This window comes from Dipodomys spectabilis, unplaced genomic scaffold (assembly GCF_019054845.1).
Source record: "Dipodomys spectabilis isolate Male_0828 unplaced genomic scaffold, ASM1905484v1 ptg000054l, whole genome shotgun sequence".
Lineage (NCBI taxonomy): Eukaryota > Metazoa > Chordata > Mammalia > Rodentia > Heteromyidae > Dipodomys > Dipodomys spectabilis.
This window is the reverse complement of record NW_024870731.1, coordinates 13,641,734-13,663,011: the sequence shown is the minus strand read 5'-3', so window position 1 is coordinate 13,663,011 and position 21,278 is coordinate 13,641,734. Positions and strand designations below refer to the sequence as shown.

At 42.4% G+C, this 21,278-nt stretch overlaps 1 protein-coding gene across 1 annotated transcript in view; it reads left to right on the top strand.

Moving 5' to 3' along the window:
• Positions 1–20,683, top strand: part of Efhb (EF-hand domain family member B) — a 44,229-nt gene extending 23,546 nt beyond the window's left edge. Inside the window, 5 exon segments of the mRNA XM_042679790.1 lie at positions 3,631–3,785; positions 6,529–6,736; positions 13,458–13,670; positions 17,508–17,689; positions 20,439–20,683. Coding sequence (XP_042535724.1) covers positions 3,631–3,785; positions 6,529–6,736; positions 13,458–13,670; positions 17,508–17,689; positions 20,439–20,612 — 932 coding nt within the window. The 3' untranslated portion in view covers positions 20,613–20,683.
• Positions 20,684–21,278: the final 595 nt, after the last annotated feature.

The following is a 21,278-nucleotide window of genomic DNA, read 5'->3' as shown; positions in this document are numbered from 1 at the left end:
CAGATATTGTCTGTAGGTCCTTGCTACTCAAAGTGTAGTTTATAGACAGGCAATATGAGAGCCTCTGGGAACTTCTTAGAAATGCAGAATTTTGGGCTGGGAATGTAGCTTAGTGGTAGAGTGCTTGCCTAGCATGCATGAGGTCCTGGGTTCAATTCCCTGGCATCACATAAACACTAAATAAATAAATAAATAGAAACATTATATTTTCAAAAAAAGAAATGCAGAATCTTGAGCCAGGCACCAGTGGCTCAGGCCTGTAATCCTAGCTACTCAGGAGGCCGAGATCTGAGGATTGATGTTCAAAGCCTGCCTAGGCTGAGGAGAGTCTTCAATTAACCACCAAAAAACTGATAGCGAAGATAGGGCTCAAGTGGTAGAGCACTAGCTAGCCTTGAGAGAAAAAGCTAAGGACAGTGCCTAGGCCCTGAGTTCAAGCCCTAGGACTAGCACAAAAAGAAAAACACAAACAAAACAAATCAATTCAGGCTACACCTTAAAACCTGTATTCCTATTTAGGAGGCTGATATCTGAGAACTGAAGTTTGAAGACAGCCTGGATAGAAAGGACCTAGACTTCCCCATCCCCCACTCCCCACATCGTCAGCCATGAGGCTTGAACTCAGGGCCTAAGTGGTGGCCCCAAGATCTTTTGCTCAAGGCTTGTACTCTACCACTTTGAGCCACAGAGCCACTTTCAGCTTTCTGGTGGTTAACTGGAGATGTGTCTCATGAACTTTCCTGGTGAGGTGGCTTTGAATTGTGATTCTCAGATCTCAGCCTCTGAGTAGCTAGGATTACAGCCATGCCACCAATGCCCAGCGACTTAAACTATTATCTTCAAGCAAAAAGCTGGAAGCAGAGGTGTGGCTCAAGTGGTTAGTGCACCAGTCTTGAGCAAAAACACCAAGTGTGAGGCCTTGAGTTCAAGCTCCCAGTACCAGCACAAAATAGCTAAAATATAAAATAATATTTAAAAATTTACCAATTAAGGGCTGGGAATGTGGCTTAGTGGTAAAGTGCTTGCTTAGTTAGCATGAAGCCCTGAGTTTGATTCCTCAGTACCACATTAAAAAAAAAAACAAAAAAAAAAACTGCAGTGGCACTGTGGCTTAAATGGTAGAGTGTTAGCCTTGAGCAAAAGAAGCTCAGGGACAGTGCCCAGACCCTGAGTTCAAGCACCAGGACTGGCCAATAAAGTAAAATAAAATAAATACCAATTAGGGTGGGGCTATTGTAGAGCCCTTGCCATATCTGATTTCTTAATTCTGTGTGTGTGTGTTTGTGTGTACGTGCGTGCACGTGCGCACATGTATGCACACACATACAGGTGCCAGTTCTAGGGCTTGAACTCAGGGCCTGAGCTCTGTCCCTGGGATGTTTTGCTCAAGGCTAATACTCCACAGCTCCACTTTCAGTTTTTTGGAGGTTAATTGGAGATAAGAATCTTACTTGAAGATAAGAGACATCCCAATCTAGACTGACTTCCAACCACAGATCTTTAGATCTCAGCCTTCTGAGTAGCTAGCGTTACAGGAGTGTCTGGCTTACTTATTGTTTTGAATTTCACTCCCAAGGCCTTTTCTGGGTCTTGCTAATTTTAGACTGGTCTGATGGTTGCTGATCCATTCAGAGGGCTTAGGTCTGCAGCTCTTGTCCTGTTTCTGAATCCTGCATTACTAGTGTGCTTCTCACCCCTCCTCAGGGGCTTTCCACAGAAAAACCATGAGCATAATTAGCTACCGATTGTATGATGGGTAAACAACTTACACTAGCTATGGGTGCCTATTCAAAAAAGACCCTTGGTAGAGAGTCTTACACCGAGTAGGTGTAAAAATTAGTTGCCTTAAACTGGAACCAGTATTCCAGCCAACTGCCAGCATGACCTTGGCTCCGGGAAAGCTAAGTGGTTGGGCAGGAAGTGGGGAAGTGTGTAGGCCAGGAGAACATCAGTAGAGGCAGAAAGTCTTCTCTGGTAACACCCATTAAGCCACCATATACGAAATAATGAGGTCAACTCTAGTTGGGGATGTGGGCTAAGACTCTTGGAGAATGGACCTGTGGATGGAGGATTGGGGGGATTGGGAGGATTAGGGGAAGGGGGGCGTGTCAGGCTCCAGTAACAAGGGTGGGATGGGAAGAAGTCAGTCTGAGACATAGGAACTGGAGCGCCAGCTGCAATCTAGGAGGGAAGAGAAAATTTGATTTTTATTTTTTAAACAAAGGATCATAGAAGTTCAGCCAACTCCAGACATGCTCAATAGCCCTTACTTGGGAGCAGTCCCAGCTTTCAGATCCTCAGTGTTGTGGATAGTCAAGCGAAGACTCTATTGTCCTACTTAGGAAAAGAAAGGGTAGCGGAACAGGACTGATGATGATGATGTCCCACAAAACTTATGCTATTTCATTTTTCTCTTGAACAGAGAATAGAAATACCATTTTCTTTCTATTATTATTATTGTTGGTGTTGTTATTACTGTTATTATTGTGGGTTGTAGGGCTTGAACTCTGGGCCTGGGCCTGGGCCTTGCTCGGGATACCTCAGTTCTTTAGCTCAAGGCTAGTACTCTACCACTTTGAGTCATAGCCCTGCTTCTGGTTTTCTGGTGGTTAATTGGAGATAAGAGCCTCACAGACTTCTGCCTGGGATGGCTTTAAACCATGAATCTTCAGACCTTAGCCTCCTGAGTAGCTAGGATTACAGGCGTGAGCCACCAGCGCCGGGCTCTTTTCAATTATATCATGTACTTTTTGTGTTGTTGCCAATAGTGGGGCTTGAACTCATGGTCTGCGTACTCTCCTTTGCCATTTTCATTCCAGGCTGGAGCTCTACTACTTGAACTATTCCTCCACTTTTTTTTTTTTTTTGCCAGTCCTGGTGCTTGAACTCAGGGCCTGGGCACTGTCTCTGAGCTTCTTTTGCTCAAGGCTAGCACTCTTACCACTTGAAAGCCACTTTTGGCTTTTTCTCTACTGAGGAATTGAACCCAAGGCTCTGTACATGCTAAGCAAGCATTCTACCACTAAGCCACCTTCCCAGCCCCATTCCTCCACTTCTGACTTGTAACTGCTTTTTGGAGATAAAAGTCTCATAGACCTTTCTGCCCAGCCTGGCTTTGAACTGAGATCTTTAGATCTGAGCCTCCTGAGTAGTTAGGGTTACAGGTATGAACATTGGCTACAGACTTATTTTATGTACATTTTGTGCATAAAAACATTATGTATAATAGCATTATAGTTAGATAGAAGGCTTTTTTCATTCCTTGAGGTTGCAAGATCTCTCTCTCTTTCCCTCTCTCTTTCTCTCTCTCCTTACTTTTCTCCTTAAAGATAGAAATAAATGAACCATGCGCCAGTGGTGCACACCTGTAATTCTAGCTACTTAGGAGGCTGAGATGTGAGGATCATGATTCAAAGCCAGCCAGCCAGGGCAGGAAAGTCTATGAGACTCATATCTCCAATTAACGACCAACAAAATCTGGAAGTGGAGCTGTAGCTCAAGTGGTGGAGCACTAGCTTTGAGCGAAGAAAAGCTCAGTGATAGTGCCGAGGCCTGGAGTTCAAGACCCAGAACTTGCCAAAAAAGAAAAAAAAAAAAAGCAAAGACTGTCTTTTCTTGTTTCTTCAATAGGAGCTGGTGATCTTATCCATAATAGGCCTTTGGCAGAATGCCTTCGAGGGAAAGATAGACAACGAGCTATGATTGCAGCCATCCGACATCACCTGAAGAAATTTAATTACCAAAACTTTGACAGTTTGCTGGAAGCCTTTCATTATTATGACAAGGTCAGTGGGTAGGGCAGACCTTTTTGGTTTGCGCTTGGGCTGATCTAATTCTAGCAGGTGGATGCAGGTATGGACAGGGATCAGCTAACGAAGGCCTGTGGTCAAATCTAGTTCACCACTTGTCTTTGTTTAGATTTTTTTTTAACTATATTTTTGGTACTGGAGAACGAACCCAGGACGTTGCCCTAGCTAGGCAAGTGCTTAGCTGCTGAGCTACCTCCCAGCCCATTGTCTTTGTAATGCAACTTCCATTGCAATACAGTCCTTTCTCCGTGTGCATTGTTATCTGTAGCTGGATTTGTCCTATGTGCAGCATTGAATAGTAGTAACATTTCTATCTATCATTCGGTTCTCGTGTTTCAACTCTCCCTTCCCCTCCCAGTTATTTTTAGACTTATCATATAGGGTCCTGTCATGTACAAATGAGTATTCAATTGCATTGCACACAAAAATGTGGTTTTTTTTCTTTTTAAAAATTGTTATTATAAAGGTGATATACAGAGGGTTTGCCGTTATGTAAGTCAGGACAAAACTGGGTTTTAAAAAGTGTAAAATCCAACTATCTAGCTTTTAAGATAAACCAATTTGTATTTATATGTAGTTATTTGAATTCAGGGCCTCACACTTTCTGCGCATACAGAAAGCCATGCCCCAGTCATTCCAAGATAACTTTTCAATATTAAAATAAGAACTAGCCTGGCACCAGTGGCTCCTGCCTGTAATGCCTACTCAAGAGGCTGAGAGGTGAGGATCATGGTTTAAAACCAACCTAGGCAGAAAAGTCCCTGTGAAGTTTTTTTATTTTTATTTTTTTAACTGGTCCTGGGGCTTGAGCTGAACTCTGGGTTTGGGTGCTGTCCCTGAGCTTCTTTTGTTCAAGTGGAGCCACACGTCCACTTCCGGTTTTTTTGATTAGTTTGTTAGAGATAAGAGTCTCATGGAGTCTCCTGCATGGGCTGGCTTTCAACCTCGATCCTCAGATCTCAGCCTCCTGAGTAGCTAGAATTACAGGCATGAGCCACTGGTGACCTCAGGGCATTGTGAGACTTATCACCAATAAACTACGCAGAACAAGCTGGAAGTGACGCTGTGGTTCAAGTGGTAGAGCACTAGCCTTGAGTGCAGAGAGGCCCAGGGGCACTGCTCAGGCCTGGAGTTCAAGCCCCAGAATGGGCAAAAAAATAAATAAAATAAAATAAAAATAAAAGAACATTGTACAGTATCTAGTAAGTGTGAAACACTCCTGAGTTCAAGCCAAGTATCTGTCCCCGTCTCTCTGTTCCAGTCTCTGTCTCTCTCTGAATGCTAGAGATAGAACCCAGGGCTTTGATACCTGCCAGGCAATTGCTCTGCCATTCTGTCTCTGACCTACATCTCAGCCCCTTTCCACTGAAGTGTCATTTATCTCATAAATATGATATTTGAGGGGAATTTAATTTACATAGTGTAACATGAGGCAACCTGCCACGGTACATAGTGCTATGCTTTAAAAAAATTCATTTGAAATGCAGTTATGGGAAATATGATCATCTTAATAGCTGTTGATTATCTGAGTAAACCACCAGGCACATTCCTTATGATAAAATTAAATTAAGCAGGGAGGAAATTAGTGAGAATTATTTAATGTTGCTATGCCTTTTAAATGGTTAACTTTTAATAGGCAAAGTGTAGAGCTTGGTGTCCTTACGGAACATTTTATGGTGAGGGTGATGGGATGTGGGCCACGTACAGCTGCAGGATCATTAATGATTTGAATCTGAATAGAAAAAAATTAAAACAGCCCAGCTATGATTTCCTAAATGAATATTCTTGGCTTATGAAATTAATTGTTATTTATGGAATGGCTATAATACATCACACCCTTTACTGGGTGATGTGTAGACCAGGGCAGTTAATCATAAGCTAGAGTAGCAGTCACATGCTAGAACTGGCTTGAGAGGGTATATAAGAGGCACATTTTCATGAAGTTTGCGAGTCAGTTGACATCACAAAGGTGTCTGGCAAAGCCAGAACATTGGTAGCTCATGCCTGTAATCCTAGCTACTCAGGAGGCTGAGATCTGAGAATCATGGTTCAAAGCCAGCCCGGGCAGGAAAGTCCGTGAGCCTCTTATCTCCAATAAACCACTAGAAAACCAGAAGTGGCTCTGTGGCTCAAGTGGTAGAGCACTGGGCTTGAGCTGAAGAGCTCAGGGACAGCGCTTAGGCGCAGAGTTCAGGCCTCATGTCAAAAAAAAGAAAGTTGGAAAGAGCTGTCAGCAGTACAAAACACTGCCACAGGAAATGTCATCTTGTATCTCAGGTGTGAACTACCAGTGTGCAGTGGTCATACCCACCCCCCCCCCCACACACACATTTTTGGAGGGGGAGGCCAGACTATTCTTGAACTGAGACCTTCTACTTATACCTCCCTCATAACTGGGATTGTAAGTATCAATTTTGCCAGTCCTGGGGCTTGAACTCAGGGTTTGGGTACTGTCCCTGAGCTTCTTTTACCCAAGACTAGGACTCTGCCACTTGAGCCACAGCACCACTTCTGGCTTCTTCTGTGTATGTGGTACTGAGGAATCCAACCCAGGGCTTCATGCATGCTAGGGAAGCATTCTATCACTAAGCCACATTCCCAGCCCCAGTACCCTCAAATCTTGATTTTTTTCTTGTTGTTAAGCAATTGGTGCTCTCTGCTTCCACAGCTAGTGTTAATTGCTTCTTTTTTCTTTCTATTTTTGTTTCATGTGCAACAGAATGGAGATGCAATGATAGATAAAGCAGAGCTGCTAGGAGCTTGTCACCAGGCCAATTTACGTTTGGATATGAAGCTCCTGGACCAACTATTTGACTACTGTGATGTGGATAATGATGGCATGATTAACTATCTAGAATTTGCAAATTTTCTGAACTGGAAAGACACATTTCTTCTTAAAGACTATGAAAAAAGAGTCATTATTAAAGGTATCTGATTTTTGAAAGTTATTTATTTATTTATTTTACATGTGCCAGTGTTGGTGCTTGGACTCTTGCTTTTTGTTTTTTTTTTTCAATCAAGGCTGGTGCTCTCCTTGGGCCATACCTCCACTCCAGCTTTTTGCTTGATAATTAGAGATAAGAGTTTCTTTTAGATTTGTCTGCCCAGACTGGCTTTAAATTGGGATTCTTGGATCTCAGCCTCCTAAATAGCTAGGATTATAAGTGTGAGCCATCAGTGACTGTCTAAAAAGCAATCTTTAGTTTTGATTTAAGTATTTTCATATATATATATATGACCTTCCTTTAGCAGTCCCTAGAGGTAGCTATAAATATATACACATGTACATGTGTGTTTGTATTACTTTGTTTAGTTATTTAGTTTAAAAGAGGGTCTCACTATATAACCCAGGCTAGCCTTGAACTCACAACCTTCTGCCTCAGCCTCACAATTGTGTGAGTTACAGATGTTTACCAGCATGAGAGGATTTTTATATGTATTTTAAACTTTTCTAAAATAACAATAGATATGCCATTTCATTTGGCAGAGAAAATTCATCTTTCAAATTTTTGTGGAGGGCTGGGAAGGTGGCTCAGTGGTAGAGCGCTTGCCTTGCATGCATGAGGCCCTGGGTTCGATTCCTCAGCACCACATAAGCAAAAAGAAAAAAAGCCGGAAGTGGCACTGTGGCTCAGGTGGTAGAGCGCTAGCCTTGAGCTGAAGAACTGAGGGACAGCGCCCAGGCCCAGAGTTCAGGCCCCACGACCAGACACCCCCCCCCCCCCAATTTTTTTTTTGTGGAATGTGAGCTTCCTTCCTTCCTTCCTTCCTTCCTCTTCTTCCTTCCCGTCTTTCCCTTCTTTCTCCCTTCCTTCCTTCCTTCCCTCCTTCCTTCCTTCCCTCCTTCCTTCCTTCCCTCCTTCCTTCCTTCCTTCCTTCCCTCCTTTCTTTCTTTCTTTCTTTCTTTCTTTCTTTCTTTCTTTCTTTCTTTCTTTCTTTCTTTCTTTCTTTCTTTCTTTCTTTCTTTCTTTCTTTCTTTCTTTCTTTCTTTCTTTCTTTCTTCCGTCCTAGGGCATGAACTCAGGGCCCGAGTACTGTCCCTAAGATTTTTTGCTCAAGGATAGCACTCTGCCAATGGGGCCACAGCTCTACTTCTGACTTTTATATGGGCAGCTAATTGGAAATAGGAGTTTCAGGGATTCTCCTGCCTGGGCTACCTTTGAGCTACAATCTTCAGATCTCAGACTCTTGAGTAGCTAGGATTATATAAAGGCAGGAGCCACAGCTGCCTGGCTTTTTAAAGTTTTTTTTAAAAAATAATTCCCTGTGCTTACTTATGTATTAAATACTAAACCTTTTTTACTTGCTGGGAAATTTAGGTTGTTTCCAGATCATTTAAAAGTAAGACAGGTAATGATATGACTATCTACTCTCAAAAAGCTTTCCGTTTCTACTTATATCTCCTTTCTTAAGAGTGTTATTAGTGTCCCAGAAGTAGCTCTATTTTAATTTTGCTTTTCTAAATAATTGTACCTATTTGTAACTTTGTCAGTTGATTTTACTCCAACGTTGCTACCATCGAGTATTATTTCAAACATTCTTATAATTTAGTTGGTATGTAATGATATGTTATTTGCTTTAATTTTATGATTATTAGAGAAGATTAACATTTTTAAAAGGTTGTTTTAGCATTTTTATTTCCCCTTGGAATGCCTTTCCTCTGGAAAAGTAAATATGCTACCATTCTCATTTTTATTCTTAGATCATGCCTTTTTGCAAGGCTTAAACCAAATGACTACATGAGCCTTCCCTCAATGTGTGAGGGACAGCCTTTCGTCCCATTCACTGGGAAAGTGGCAGAATGGTCTTTACTTATTTTCATATAAAATGATGCTATGCCATTTATTTTTGCCAGTCCTGGGGCTTGAACTCAGAGCCTGGGCACTTGTCTCTAAGCTTCTTTTGCTCAAGGCTAGCACTCTACTATGTGAGTCACCACACCACTTCTGGCCTTTTCTGTGTATGTGGTATTGAGGAATCGAACCCAGGGCTTCATGCATGCTAGGCAAGCACTCTACCACTAAGCCACATTCCCAGCCCATCTATGCCCTCCTTCTCAGAAATCAAGGGGTTGACACAATTGGTTCCTTCCAAAACAACTTAATGATGTCTGCTTTCAAATCAATAGTTTTCTTTTTGTTTTGTTTTGTTTTTTGCTTTTTTGCCAGTCCAGGGGCTTGGACTCAGGACTTAGGCACTGTCCCTGAGCCTTTTTGTGCTCAAGGCTAGCTCTCTACCACTTGAGCCACAGTGCCACGTCTGTCTTTTTCTGGGGAGTTTATTAGAGATGAAGGACTCTTTTTTTTTTGGCCAGGGCTGAACCACAACCCTGAGATCTCAGCCTCCTGAGCAGCTTATAGCTGGGAGCCATGGCTGCCTGGCACCAAGAGTTGTTTAAATTATTCCCAGTTTCAGTGGAGTCCTCCTCCCCTGCTTCCTCCTCCTCCCCATCCCTCTCCCCCTCCCCCCCCTCTCCCCCTTTTTCCCCCTCTTCCTCTTCCTTTATCTCTCTCTCCCTCCTTCCTTCTCTCTCCCTCTCCTTTCCCCCTTCCTACTCCCTCCTCCCCCATCCTCCCCTCCCTCTCTCCCTCTCTCCAGTGCTGAATTATAGGCATGTACTTCTGCAACTGGTACTCAGTGGAGTCCCTGAGGAGTTTGCCTTCTGCGATTTTAGGCCAGAAAGTACGAGTGTTTGGGCCATTCAGTCCAGTAGGTACAGAGGAGTCCAACATTAATTTTACCAGGAATATTCATACATCAAATTGTGTCTTACTGCTGGGCTGTAGAGAACAGGGTGAGTACGGGAAGCACTGGCTTTCAGTTTTTTGAGGTTTTCTGTCAGACTTCTCTAGCTCTCTGCTTTTTGTTGAGGGGAGGCGGTGTTAGTGGATCTGGAGGACGTGAATGCTTTTTTGGCAAAGGTTGTACATCATGGAAAGGTTCATCACAGTTCTTTGGTACTGGAGGCCCACTTGCCTTTGCATTTCTTGATTGGACCTCAAGGCCCCAACCCAGCTTGAAGTTCTTCAGGACGTCAAAGCACCACAGTGCCCTCTACTGGTAGCTGTGGAATAACCAGGTTTTTGGAAAACAATGAGAAAACAATGTCTCTGGAATTTACTCTTTGAAGTTCAGAATTGACTCAGCAAAGCAAATCTGCAAAAGATCATGGCTTACAATTACAATTCTACCCTTTTGTTATGAAAATTTAACACAGGGCTTCATGCATGATAAGCGCATGCATTATTTCCAGCCCTTAAGTTTTTTTTCATAAACTTCTCCCTCCCTCCATCCCTCCCCTTTTGCCAGTCCTGGGGCTTGAACTCAGGGCCTGGGCTCTGTCCCTGAGCTTTGCTGTGCTCAAGGCTAGCACTCTACCACTTTAGCCACAGCATCACTTCAGGCTTTTTTTCTGTTTGTGTGGTACTGAGGAATCCAACCCAGGGCTTCATGCATGCTAGGCAAGCACTCTACCACTACACTACATTCCCAGTTCCATATTTTCTTTAAATTTTTAATATGTTTTTTATTGTAAAAATACTGTACAGAGGGGTTACAGTTTCATGAGTAAGGTAGTGAGTACATTTCCTATCAAGCATTGTTACCTCCTCCTTTGTTTTTCCCCTGCCATCCCTTCCCTCCCACCTCCACAATTACCCCCTCCCCCACAAGTGTTTTTTTTTTTTTTGTCGGTCATGGGGATTGAACTCTGGGCCTGGGTGCTCTCCCTCAGCTCTTCAGCTCAAAGCTAGCCCTCTACCACTTGAGCCACAGCACCTCTTCCGGCTTTTTCTGCTTATGTGGTGCTGAGGAATTGAACTCAGGGCCTCATGCATGCAAGGCCAGCACGCTACCACTGAGCCATCTTCCCAGCTCTCCCCCACAGGTTGTAAAGTTCATTTTCAACATAGAGTCTTGTACATCTCATTGTTATAATGGGTCAACCTATATCCTTATTTAAGCATTTTGTTATTTCCCTTCCCCTCCCCAAATTAGAAAAATGTGTGTACAAGATGCAGGGCACCAGAATCAAATATAGTGAAAACAGGGGTTATACCATGGGAGAAGAACATATAAAAGAAACAAAAAAAAAGCACATAGTACATTATAAGTACATTAAAAACAATAGCAAGAAAGAAAAAACCCACTTGTGTCTCTATCTTGGCATTCATTTCACTTAACATCATTTTATATGGTGATATGTACATAGCTTTTGCCCTTTTCTGCTTGTCCTAGACATGTACTACTTATTGCAAATAAGGGAAACCATGGGACCTATGTTTCTTTGGGCCTGGCTTATTCACTTAATATAATTTTTCCAAGTCTTTCCATTTCCTAACAAATGGGGCGATATCATTCTTTCTGATGGAGGCATAGAATTCCATTGTATGTATATATGTGTGTGTATACATACATACATATATATATATATATATATATATAATCATGTTTTCTTGATCTGTTCATCTATTGAGGGGCATCTGGGTTGGTTCCATATCTTAGTTATGGTGAAAAATGCTACGATAAACATGGTTGTGCTGGTAGCTTTGGTATGACCTTGTTTGTGATCATTTGGGTAAAAGCCCAAAAGTGGGATTGTTGGGTCATAGGGGAGCTCTATGTGGAGTCATTTGAGGAACCTCTATATTGCTTTCCAAAGTGGTTGAACAAGTTTACACTCCCACCAACAATGCAGTGGAGTTTCCTTTTGGCCACATCCCCATCCAGCATCTGTTGTTATTAGATTTCCTGATTATAGCCATTCTAACTGGAGTGAAGTGGTATCTCAATGTTGTTTTGATTTTCATTTCTTTTATGGCTAGAGAGGTTGAGCATTTCTTCATGTGTCTATTGGCCATTCTTATTTCCTCTTCAGAGAAGTTTCTCTTTTAGTCTTTAGCCCACTTATTTATCAGGCAGTTGTTTCTTTGAGGATTTGTTGTTGGGGGATTTAATTTTTTGAGTTCTAAGTATATCTTACATATGAGACCCTGTTGTATGGCTGGTGAATATTTTAATTTTTTTAAAAAATATTTTTCTGTGTATGTGGTCCTGGGGAATGAACCCCATGGCCTCATGCATGTTAAGCAAGCACTCACCACTGAGCCACATCCCCAGCCCCACATTCACACTTCCTTTCATGTATGCTAAGCACATGTTTTAAGATGCAGCCCTGGGTTTTCTTTGATATACTAATCTGTAAGGAATTAGTTATATAATGAGTTAAAATAATTTTCTGAGTTCACAGTGTGTGTGTGTGTGTGTGTGTGTGTGTGTACGTGTGTGTGTGTGTGTGTGTACGTGTGTGTGTGTACGTGTGTGTGTGTGTGTGTGTGTGTGTGTGTGTGTGTGTGTACTAGGGCTTAAATGAAGGTCCTTGGGGCTGGGAATATAGTGTAGTGGTAGAGTGCTTGCCTGGCATGCATGAAGCCTTGGTTTTGATGCCTCAGTACCACATAAACAGAAAAATCCCGAGGTGGTGCTGTCTGTGGCTCAAGTACTAGAGTGCTAACCTTGAGCAAAAGGAGCTCAGGGACAGTGCCAAGGCCCTGAGTTCAAGCCTCAGGACTGGCAAAGAACCCAAAAACATCAACAATAAAAATCATCCCCCCCACAAACAAACAAAAACCCCTTAAGGGCCTTGTGGCTCTTGCTTGCTTGGCTTTATCAGTCAAGATGGAGTTCTACAACTTGAGCTAGGCCTCCACTTCTGGTCTCTTGCTGGTGAATTGGCCATAAAAGTATCTTGAACTTGCCTGTCCCTGTTGGCTTTGAACTAGGATCCACAGATCTCAGCCTCCTCCACTAGCTGGGATTACAGGTGTGAGCCACTGATGCCTGACAGCACGTTGGAGTCTTACCTCCTCTCTTGATGGTTTCAATACATGTTCTCCCTGCATTCAACTTTATCCCACTTTCCCCCAGGACAATCTGTTAGTTTGAGTTAAATGTAAGAACACACAGTATTCTTTTTAAAGTTTAATTTTTAATTATTATCTTTCTATAGTGGTACAAAGGAGTTACCAGTTAACAAAGCAGCCTATGACTGCCATAGCTCTTGGTCAATGTCACCTCTTCAACATTCTCAACCCTCCCTCCCACACCCATTCCTTCCCTCACTCTTCTTAATTTTGCAGGATCTACATTGGATTCTTGACCACATTCTCCCTTCTTCTCCTCTTCATTTGTTTATTCCTCTCCCCTTGACCTTCCTACCTCTTTTCAGCACCCACTTCCTGGTGTTTTAGTTTGTTGAACTTTGATTTTTGCCTTTCGAAGGAATTACATTACCTGAGCTCTCCCTTGAATCTACTATATTTGTATACATTTGCATACCACCCAACATATTTACTTATAAGTTTATAAGCTAAATCTGGCTTCTACAAATAAGGGAAATTATACACCTCTCATCTTTTAAGGAGAGCAAAGAATAGGTTCTATGTTTCCTCTTAGTCTCTCATATTTGAAATTTTTATTTTGGAGTAAAATGGAGTGGCAAAACGAAACTCCTCAGGTAATTCTAGGCTCAGATTATCTGGTGAACAACATTGGCCTGAACTTGCTGTTTATTCCATGGTAGGGTTAGCATTGATGATGGTTTTCCTGTTTGGTTTCCACTGGGAACTTGACTCTCCATTTTCCCTCAAGGTAGAAAATCAGACTGCGCATCTCCCAGTGAGGCTAACTCAGAAGAAATGGAATCAACTCTGCTGATTCAGCCTGAAGATCTTGTCCCAAAAGAACCAGGGAGCTCAGAGCAGACTCTGCGGACACTTCTGAGACCGAGCGATAAAGTTTCTCACTATTATAAGACAACTTCTTCTGAGATCAATGCAGTTGTTGGAGCTGTTCCATCTATTTGTAAGTATGTCACAAAATGTGTCAAGTTTCAAAATGATCAGTGAAGCATCCTTTGTGCCTCGGTTCTTGCTGCACCAGAGAGAACAATTTTCAAAGCTGTGACTTTACATTTAATTCTGTATTCTAAGCACTTAGGGGCATCTCACAAACCGTTGGCTGAACTGCTAATGAGGACTCAAGGTAAAATGGTTCGTGTGTATGTGTGTGTGTGTGTGTGCACACGCGCACGCGTGCACGCATGCGTATGCACCAATACTGTACTTGTGCTTGAACTCAGGGTCTTGTGCATTTGATTAGCTTTTGCCATTAAGGCTGGTCCTCTACCATGTGAGCCACAATACACTTCCAACCTTTTGCTGATTAATTAGTCTTTTAGACTTTTCTGTCCAGGCTGGTTTTGAACCACAGTCTTCAGGTCTCAGCCTCCTGAGTAGCTAGGATTACAGGTGTGAGCTACCAGCACCCATCTAAAATGATTTTTCTCTGTATTAATGGAATAGAAACCCTCATAAATGAGAACATTGCATGTTGTATTTGTAATAATTCAGACTTTAACCAATTTCATGAGACTTCCCAGCCATGTGCTTCTTAGTTCTATACACACTCTGCCTTCAAATATTTAAAGAGCTTTTTATAAAACAAATACCACTCTCCACATCAGCTTGATAGGGCTGCCATAACGAAGTATACCAAGTAGAGAAGTTTTTTTTCTCCCTTTGGTCAGTTTTGAACCCAGGACCTTGCATTTGCTAGACAACTGCTTTATCACTTGAATCATACTTTAGCCTTTTTTTGGGGGGGGGCTTAGTTATTTTCAGATAGTTTCCCACTCTTTGGCCTCAAGGTTGCCTCAGTCTGCGATTGTCCTACCTATGCCTCCTGAGCAGGTGGAATGGCAGGTGGGAGCTGGTGTGCCTGGCCACTAGCTGGGTGGCTTCAAAGACAGAGTTCTCAGGCTGGACGTCTGAGGTTCAGGTGTGGGCTGCGGGCAGAGTTGGTACCTTCTGTGGACTATCAAGGAGAATGTGTTGGAATGACTCTCCTAGATTTACTGGCATGGAGGCAGCGAGGAACTGCTTAGCCCTGCTGCAGCTCCCTGGTCTCTGCCTTTATCTGCTCCTGGTGTTGCTCCCTCCAGTGAGTATGTTGTATGGTTCTGGGTACTGGGCCCAGGGCCTCTTACTTGCTAGGCAGGCAGTATACCAATTGGATCACACCTCAGTACTCTTTGACTCTTTTTTTTTTTTGGCCTGCTGTAGGGCTTGAACTCAGGGCCTGGGCACTGTCCCTGAGCTTTTTTGCTCAAGGCTATTATTGCTCTATCACTTGAGCCACAGTTCCACTTCTGGCTTTTTTTGGTGCTTCATTGGAGGTAAGAGTCTCATGCATTTTTGGGGGCTGGCTTTGGACTGTGATCCTCAGATCTCAGCCGTCTGAGTAGTTGGAATTTAAGCTATGAGCCACCAGCAACTGACCCCTAGCTTGTGGTTAAAGTTAAAGTCTTACTATCTTTTCTCTTCAGATGGTTTGAACTGTGTATTTTTCTATTTCCAACTTTTGAGAAGTTGGGATTACAAGTGTGAACCACCACGACCTGATTCAAACTTCTTCTTCTTCTTCTTCTTTTTTTTTGCCAGTCCTGGGGCTTGAACTCAGGGCCTGAGCATTGTCCCTGAGCTCCTTTTGCTCAAGGCTAGCACTCTACCACTTGAGCCACAGCACCACTTCTGTTTTTTTCTGTTTATGTGGTACTGAGGAATTGAGCTCAGGACTTCATGCATGGTAGGCTAGCACTCTACTACTAAGTCAGATTCCCAGCCACTTCTTCTTTTTATAAAGACTCCAGTCCTGTTAGATCAAGGGCTTATCATCTACTTGTATTGCTCACCTTTATTAATTATTATCTGCAATGATTTTTTTTCTAGACATGATTATATTTTAAGGTATTTCAAAAGGTCGGAATTAAATTTCTATCTCCCCAAACACAATATTGAACATGATAATTTCATGTACTCAGAATTATTAATCTAGCCAATATTTATTCACTAATGAGACTGAGGTATTACTTTGGGTGTTCTAGGGGATACAAGCATGAACAAAATTTGGAGTTTTGTCCTTAAGAGTCCAAGGAGAGGGCTGGGAATGTGGCTCAGTGGTAGAGTGCTTGCCTTGCATGCATGAGGCCCTGGGTTCGATTCCTCAGCACCACATAAGCAGAAAAAATAAAAAAAGCCGGAAGTGGTGCTGTGGCTCAAGTGGTAGAGCGCTAGCCTTGAGCTGAAGAGCTGAGGGACAGTGCCCAGGCCCAGAGTTCAGGCCCCATGACCGGATCCAAAAAAAAAAGTCCAAGGAGACAGGCATGCAACTGTCTGAAAACTCAAGGCAGAAAATCACTTTGCATTAGAGAAAATGCCTTTATGTGCTTATAGATCACAATAACAAATTTTCTTAGGCAGAGAAGATTTTTATCTTAATTTGAAGGATACGAAATTGCTTTTTAATTTTTTTTTTTTTGCCAGTCCTGGAGTTTGAACTCATGGCTTGGGCGCTGTTACCCAGCCTCTTTGTGCTCAAGGATAGTGCTCTACCACTTGAGCCACAGCACCACTTCCAGCTTTTTCTGAGTAGTTTATTGGAGATAAGTCTCACAGACTTCCCTGCTTGGGCTGGCTTTGAACTGTGATTCTCAGATCTCAGCTTCCTGAGTAGCTAGGATTATAGGTGTGAGCCACCGGTGCCCGGCTGGAAATTATTTTCTTGAAGAAGTGATTTTTTTTCATATACAGAAATAATAGCATAATAAAGTAATAGCAACAATGGGAAGTATTTGTTTTGTGATTATATATTAAGAATTAATGGAATTATTATTTCAGCTTTGTTACTATGGCTGATGGCTATGCTCATTTACAGGGGAGAAAAGTAAGAGAGAGAAGTTAAGTAAGAATTGATGAGCCTCTGCCCATAGGTAATATGGTTCCAGAGCTCCAGGCTATTATGTTCCTGGAAATATAAGCATAGACCAAAATCCTAAATAGGTTTTGGCACACCTTAATCTTCTAATCTCACTTTACAAATTGTGGGAGATTTGTGTACCAAAATATTGACTGTCTAGAACGTATTTAATGTTGCTCAAGGTCATGTTCCTGGATTAAGGACATTATAAAGGACATTTAAATGTTTTCATCAAGATTTTGTTTTGTTTTGGTTCTTGTACTGAGGCTTGAACTCAGGACCTCAAGCGCTTGCATGCCTTTTTCACTTAAGACTGCCACTCTACCATCTTCACTTCTAGCTTTGTGTTAGTTAATTGGCTAGTTCATGGCCTGCTTTGGACCTCAGTCCTCAGATCTCAGCTTCCCGAGTAGCTAGGATGACAGATGTGAGCCATGAGGGCCAGACTCATCAGATCTAATAGACCTGCTTTCTATCCTAACATCACTGCATTTACAACTGGGTGTTCACCAACAGAAATGCAATTGGAATTACCCTTACATTTAAAATTTTGTAGTATATTCAAAAAACCTCATAAATAAAGGAAACAGGAGCAATTAATTGTATATATAAATCTAAGTATCCCAAATCAAAACAAAATGATTAGGCTTTCCCTCCCTCCTTCCCTCTGTTAAGATGGGCTCTTGCTTTGTTGTTCAGACTATCCGCCAGCTCCTGGGCTCAAATGCCCCTCAGTCTCCCCACTAGCTGGGACACCAGTTGCTCTTACACACGTTGTAATTCAGACCAGCCACATTTCAAGCTCCCAGGAGCCACAACATGGCAGTCAGTTATTGTATCGCCTAGCCTCATTTTAGTTGTTTTATTCCCTGATCAATGACCTAGGTTACCCCATCTTTGGTGTTCCGACCATCCGATCTGATATTCCTGTCCCACGAATTCGTCGCGTCAGTGACAGAACAAATTATGGCGAAGAGGGTGATGCTTACTCGTTACTGTATCCTAACATCTTTGCCCAGAAAGGAGTGTATGAAAACGATTTCTTCCAGACTAGATCGAAAGAAGAGGTAAAGCAATGACTTCAAAAGTAAAGTCAGGTGGGAATGTGGCTTAGTGGTAAAGTGCTTGCCTAGCATGCATGAAGCCCTGGGTTTGATTCCTCAGTACCACATAAATGGAAAAAGCTGGAAGTGGTGCTGTGGCTCAAGTGGTAGAGTGTTAGCCCTGAGCAAAAGCAGCTCAGGGTCAGTGCCCAGGTCCTGAGTTCAAACCTCAGAACTGGCAAAAAACAAAAAAGTCTGGTGGCTCAAGCCTGTAATCCTAGCTACTCAGGAGGCTGAGATTTGAGGATCTCGGTTCAAAGCCAGCCCAGGCAGGAAAGTCCGAGAGACTCTTATCTCCAATAAACCACCTGAAAACCAGAAGTAGCAATGTGGCTCAAGTGGTAGAACGCTTTCCTTGAGCTGAAGAACTTGAGGGACAGTCCCCAGGCCCAGAGTTCAAGCCCCAGGACTGACCGAAAAAAAAAAAAAAAAAAAAAGAAATGTCAATCTCATATAAACATACAACAAGGATGAACATCTTTGTGCATCAATGACTATAATTATGTTTTTTTGAAACAAGGCCTTATATGTAAGCCTAGGCTGGCTTTGAACTAAAGACTCTCCTGCCTCAGCCTTCTGAGTGCTGAGATTACAGGCTTAAACCACCACAGTTGTCTTTCCTGGCACAATTCTTTCTTTTTCCCAATACTGGGTCTTGAACTCAAGATCTCACATGCTTGCTTAGCTTTTGCCACTTATAGCTGGTGCTCTACCACTTAAAACATGCCTCTTGAATATTTGTCCTCACAAGCTGGCTCTGAACCAAAATCTTCAGATCTTCACTTCCTGAGTAGCTAGTATTATAAGCCTGAGACACTGGTGCCTAGTATCTTCTTTCTTTCTTTTTTTTCTTTTTGTCAATAGTGGGGCTTGAACTCTGGGCCTGGGTGCTAGTCCCTCAGCTCTTCAGCTCAAGGCAAGCACTCTTACCACTTGAGCCACAGCACTATTTCCAGTTTTCTGGTGGTTAATTGGAGGTAAGAGTTTCATGGACTTTCCTGCCTGGGCAGGCTTTGAACTATGATCCTCAGATCTCAGCCTCCTGGGTAGCTAGTGTGAGCTACAAGTGTGAGTACAAGTGTGAGCCACTGGTGCCTGGCTTCCTTCTCTCTCTCTCTCTCTCTTCCTTCCTTCCTTCCTTCCTTCCCTCTCCTTCCTTTCTTCTTTCCTTCCTTCCCTCTCCTTCCTTCCTTCTTTCCTCCCTTTTTTTCTTTCTTTCCTTCTTTTCTCCTTGTACTCTGGCTTGAACTCAAGGCTGGTGCTCTAACACTTGAGCCACAGTTCTACTTCCAGCTTTTGCTGGTTAACTGGAGATAGGAGTCTCATAGACTCTCTTGCCCAGTCTGGCTTCAAAGACAGATCCTCAAATCTCAGCTTCCTAAATAGGTAGATTTCAGGCAGGAAGGACCAGGGCCTGGCTCTTGCTTATTTCTTGGTACCTAAATACTCTAACTAGACACCCTTTAGTTCACAATTGTAGATAGCAAGAACTTTGAGACATGGTGGAAGTAATTTCATTAGTTTGACAATGTAGCTTTCACTCTGTGTTATCTGTCTATGGTACACTCCTGGTAGTTTGCTAACCACTGGGTGAAATACCTCTGGGGCCTAGGACCATTCTGGGAATTTTCTCCACCAGTTATCTACCATTATCTGTGGGGGGACAGCAGCTGTGCTTAGGGGCATTGGCTGTTTTTGCAGCTGAAGGTGCTAGCAGCTCCGCTATTCTGTTTTAGTATTCAGTGTGAATTTGTACGGCTAGTTTCTGACAAAGGTGTATGATTTCAAGAAGACCTTTTACATTCTGTTTAATAGAAGTATTCTGTAACCATTCCATTTCTTTGGCTTTCCCACTCACGGTCTACTATTTTAGTATTTTCCTAGTATTATAATATTTAAAAATATTTTTCCTACTCATCTCTTATTTTTTTGTTTCCTGTAAGCTTCACAATATTCTCCCTCCCATCTTCCCTCCTCCTCCTTCTCCTTCCCTTTCTCTCTCCCTCCCTTTTTCTGTCGCTCTCTCTTTCTCTCCCTTTTTGTTTTTCTCTTGCTGCTTCTCTTAATAAACCAACCAACCGTACTAACCAAAAATACAAGCCAGATGCTGTCGGCTACCCAGAAGGCTAAGATCTGAGGATTTTAGTTTGAAACTAGACAGAGCAGGAAAGTCTGTGAGAACTTTTTTTTGTACTGTTCCTGGGGCTTGAACTCAGGGCCTGGGCACTGTCCCTGAGCTATTTTGCTCAAAGTTAGTGCTCTGTCACTTGAAGCATAACTCCACTTTTGGCTTTCTTTTTTGTTGTTAATTGGAGATAAGAATCTCACGGACTTTTATCTCCAATTAGCTAGGAAAAATCCAAAAGTGGAGGTATGGCTCAAGTGGTACAGTGCCAGCCTTGAGCGGAAAAACCTAACAAGAGCTTGAGGTCCTGAGTGCAAAAAAGTTCATAAGCACTCATAACACAAAGTCAACACATATCTTCTATTCATAATATTCTGTCCTATGTTAATAATAACAAATTCATTCCTGTGGTAAAACTTCTAGAATTTGGGTATTTTCTCATTAAAAAAATATACAGGCACATACACATATATACTTTTGCGGGGGGGGGGGAAATAAATATTCATAGTATTTGATATGATGAAGGTATTTTAAATACAAAATTTAAAACATGAATCCTGCGTGGCCTTAATACATTTTTTCCCCCAGATTAAAAAGATACTATGTAACATCGGTGTCCGACTTTCTGAAGAGGAATTTGAGTACGTATGGAACCTGGCATCCAAGAAACATCACAGGGGGGAAGTGTGTGTGGAGACCATCAGGAATGCACTGCATGAGCTGCAGCAGAGAGACCTGACCAAGTGCAACACAGGCCCGTGAGCTGTGCTGGAGCTCCGTGTTCATCTAAAATGTTCAACCCATTCTGGCTACCGATATTGTCGAAGAATTCAGTCTCCCTGCTGGCACAACTCATCTGCCAATCTACGTTGTTAATACATTACAGTTTGGATTGTAAAGTTTGTCTGTTTGTTTATCATAAAACACTGTACTTGAAGAGTTAACCTTCAGCCTCACGAGTTACAGTTCAGAACGTTACTACAAGTTAGATCATGTTTAGTATGTCTTAAGAATCCAATCCTCTTTGGCTGGGAATGTGGCTTAGTGGTAGAGTGCTTACCTAACATACATGAAGCCCTGGGTTCAATTCCTCAGTACCACATAAAACAGAAAAGCAGAAGTGGTTCCTGTGGCTCAAGTGGTTCCTATAGAGTGTTAGCCTTGAACAAAGATGCTCAGGGAAATTGTACAACATTGGAATCATCACTGGTAAGTATCCCAAGAGCCACAAGAAGTCTAAAAGTGGCTCTGAAGTTTTGTACAATTTTGAAGATTGTGCTAATTACAGACAAGCATTGAGCTTTCTCTTCAATGTTATGGTCTTTATGAAAACAAACAAAATAGTACAATTAGCTAAGTCTTTAGGTGTTGATTCTCAAATAAAAAAAGTAAGCCTCAGTATCAGAACCAGCTAAAGTAGTGAATGCT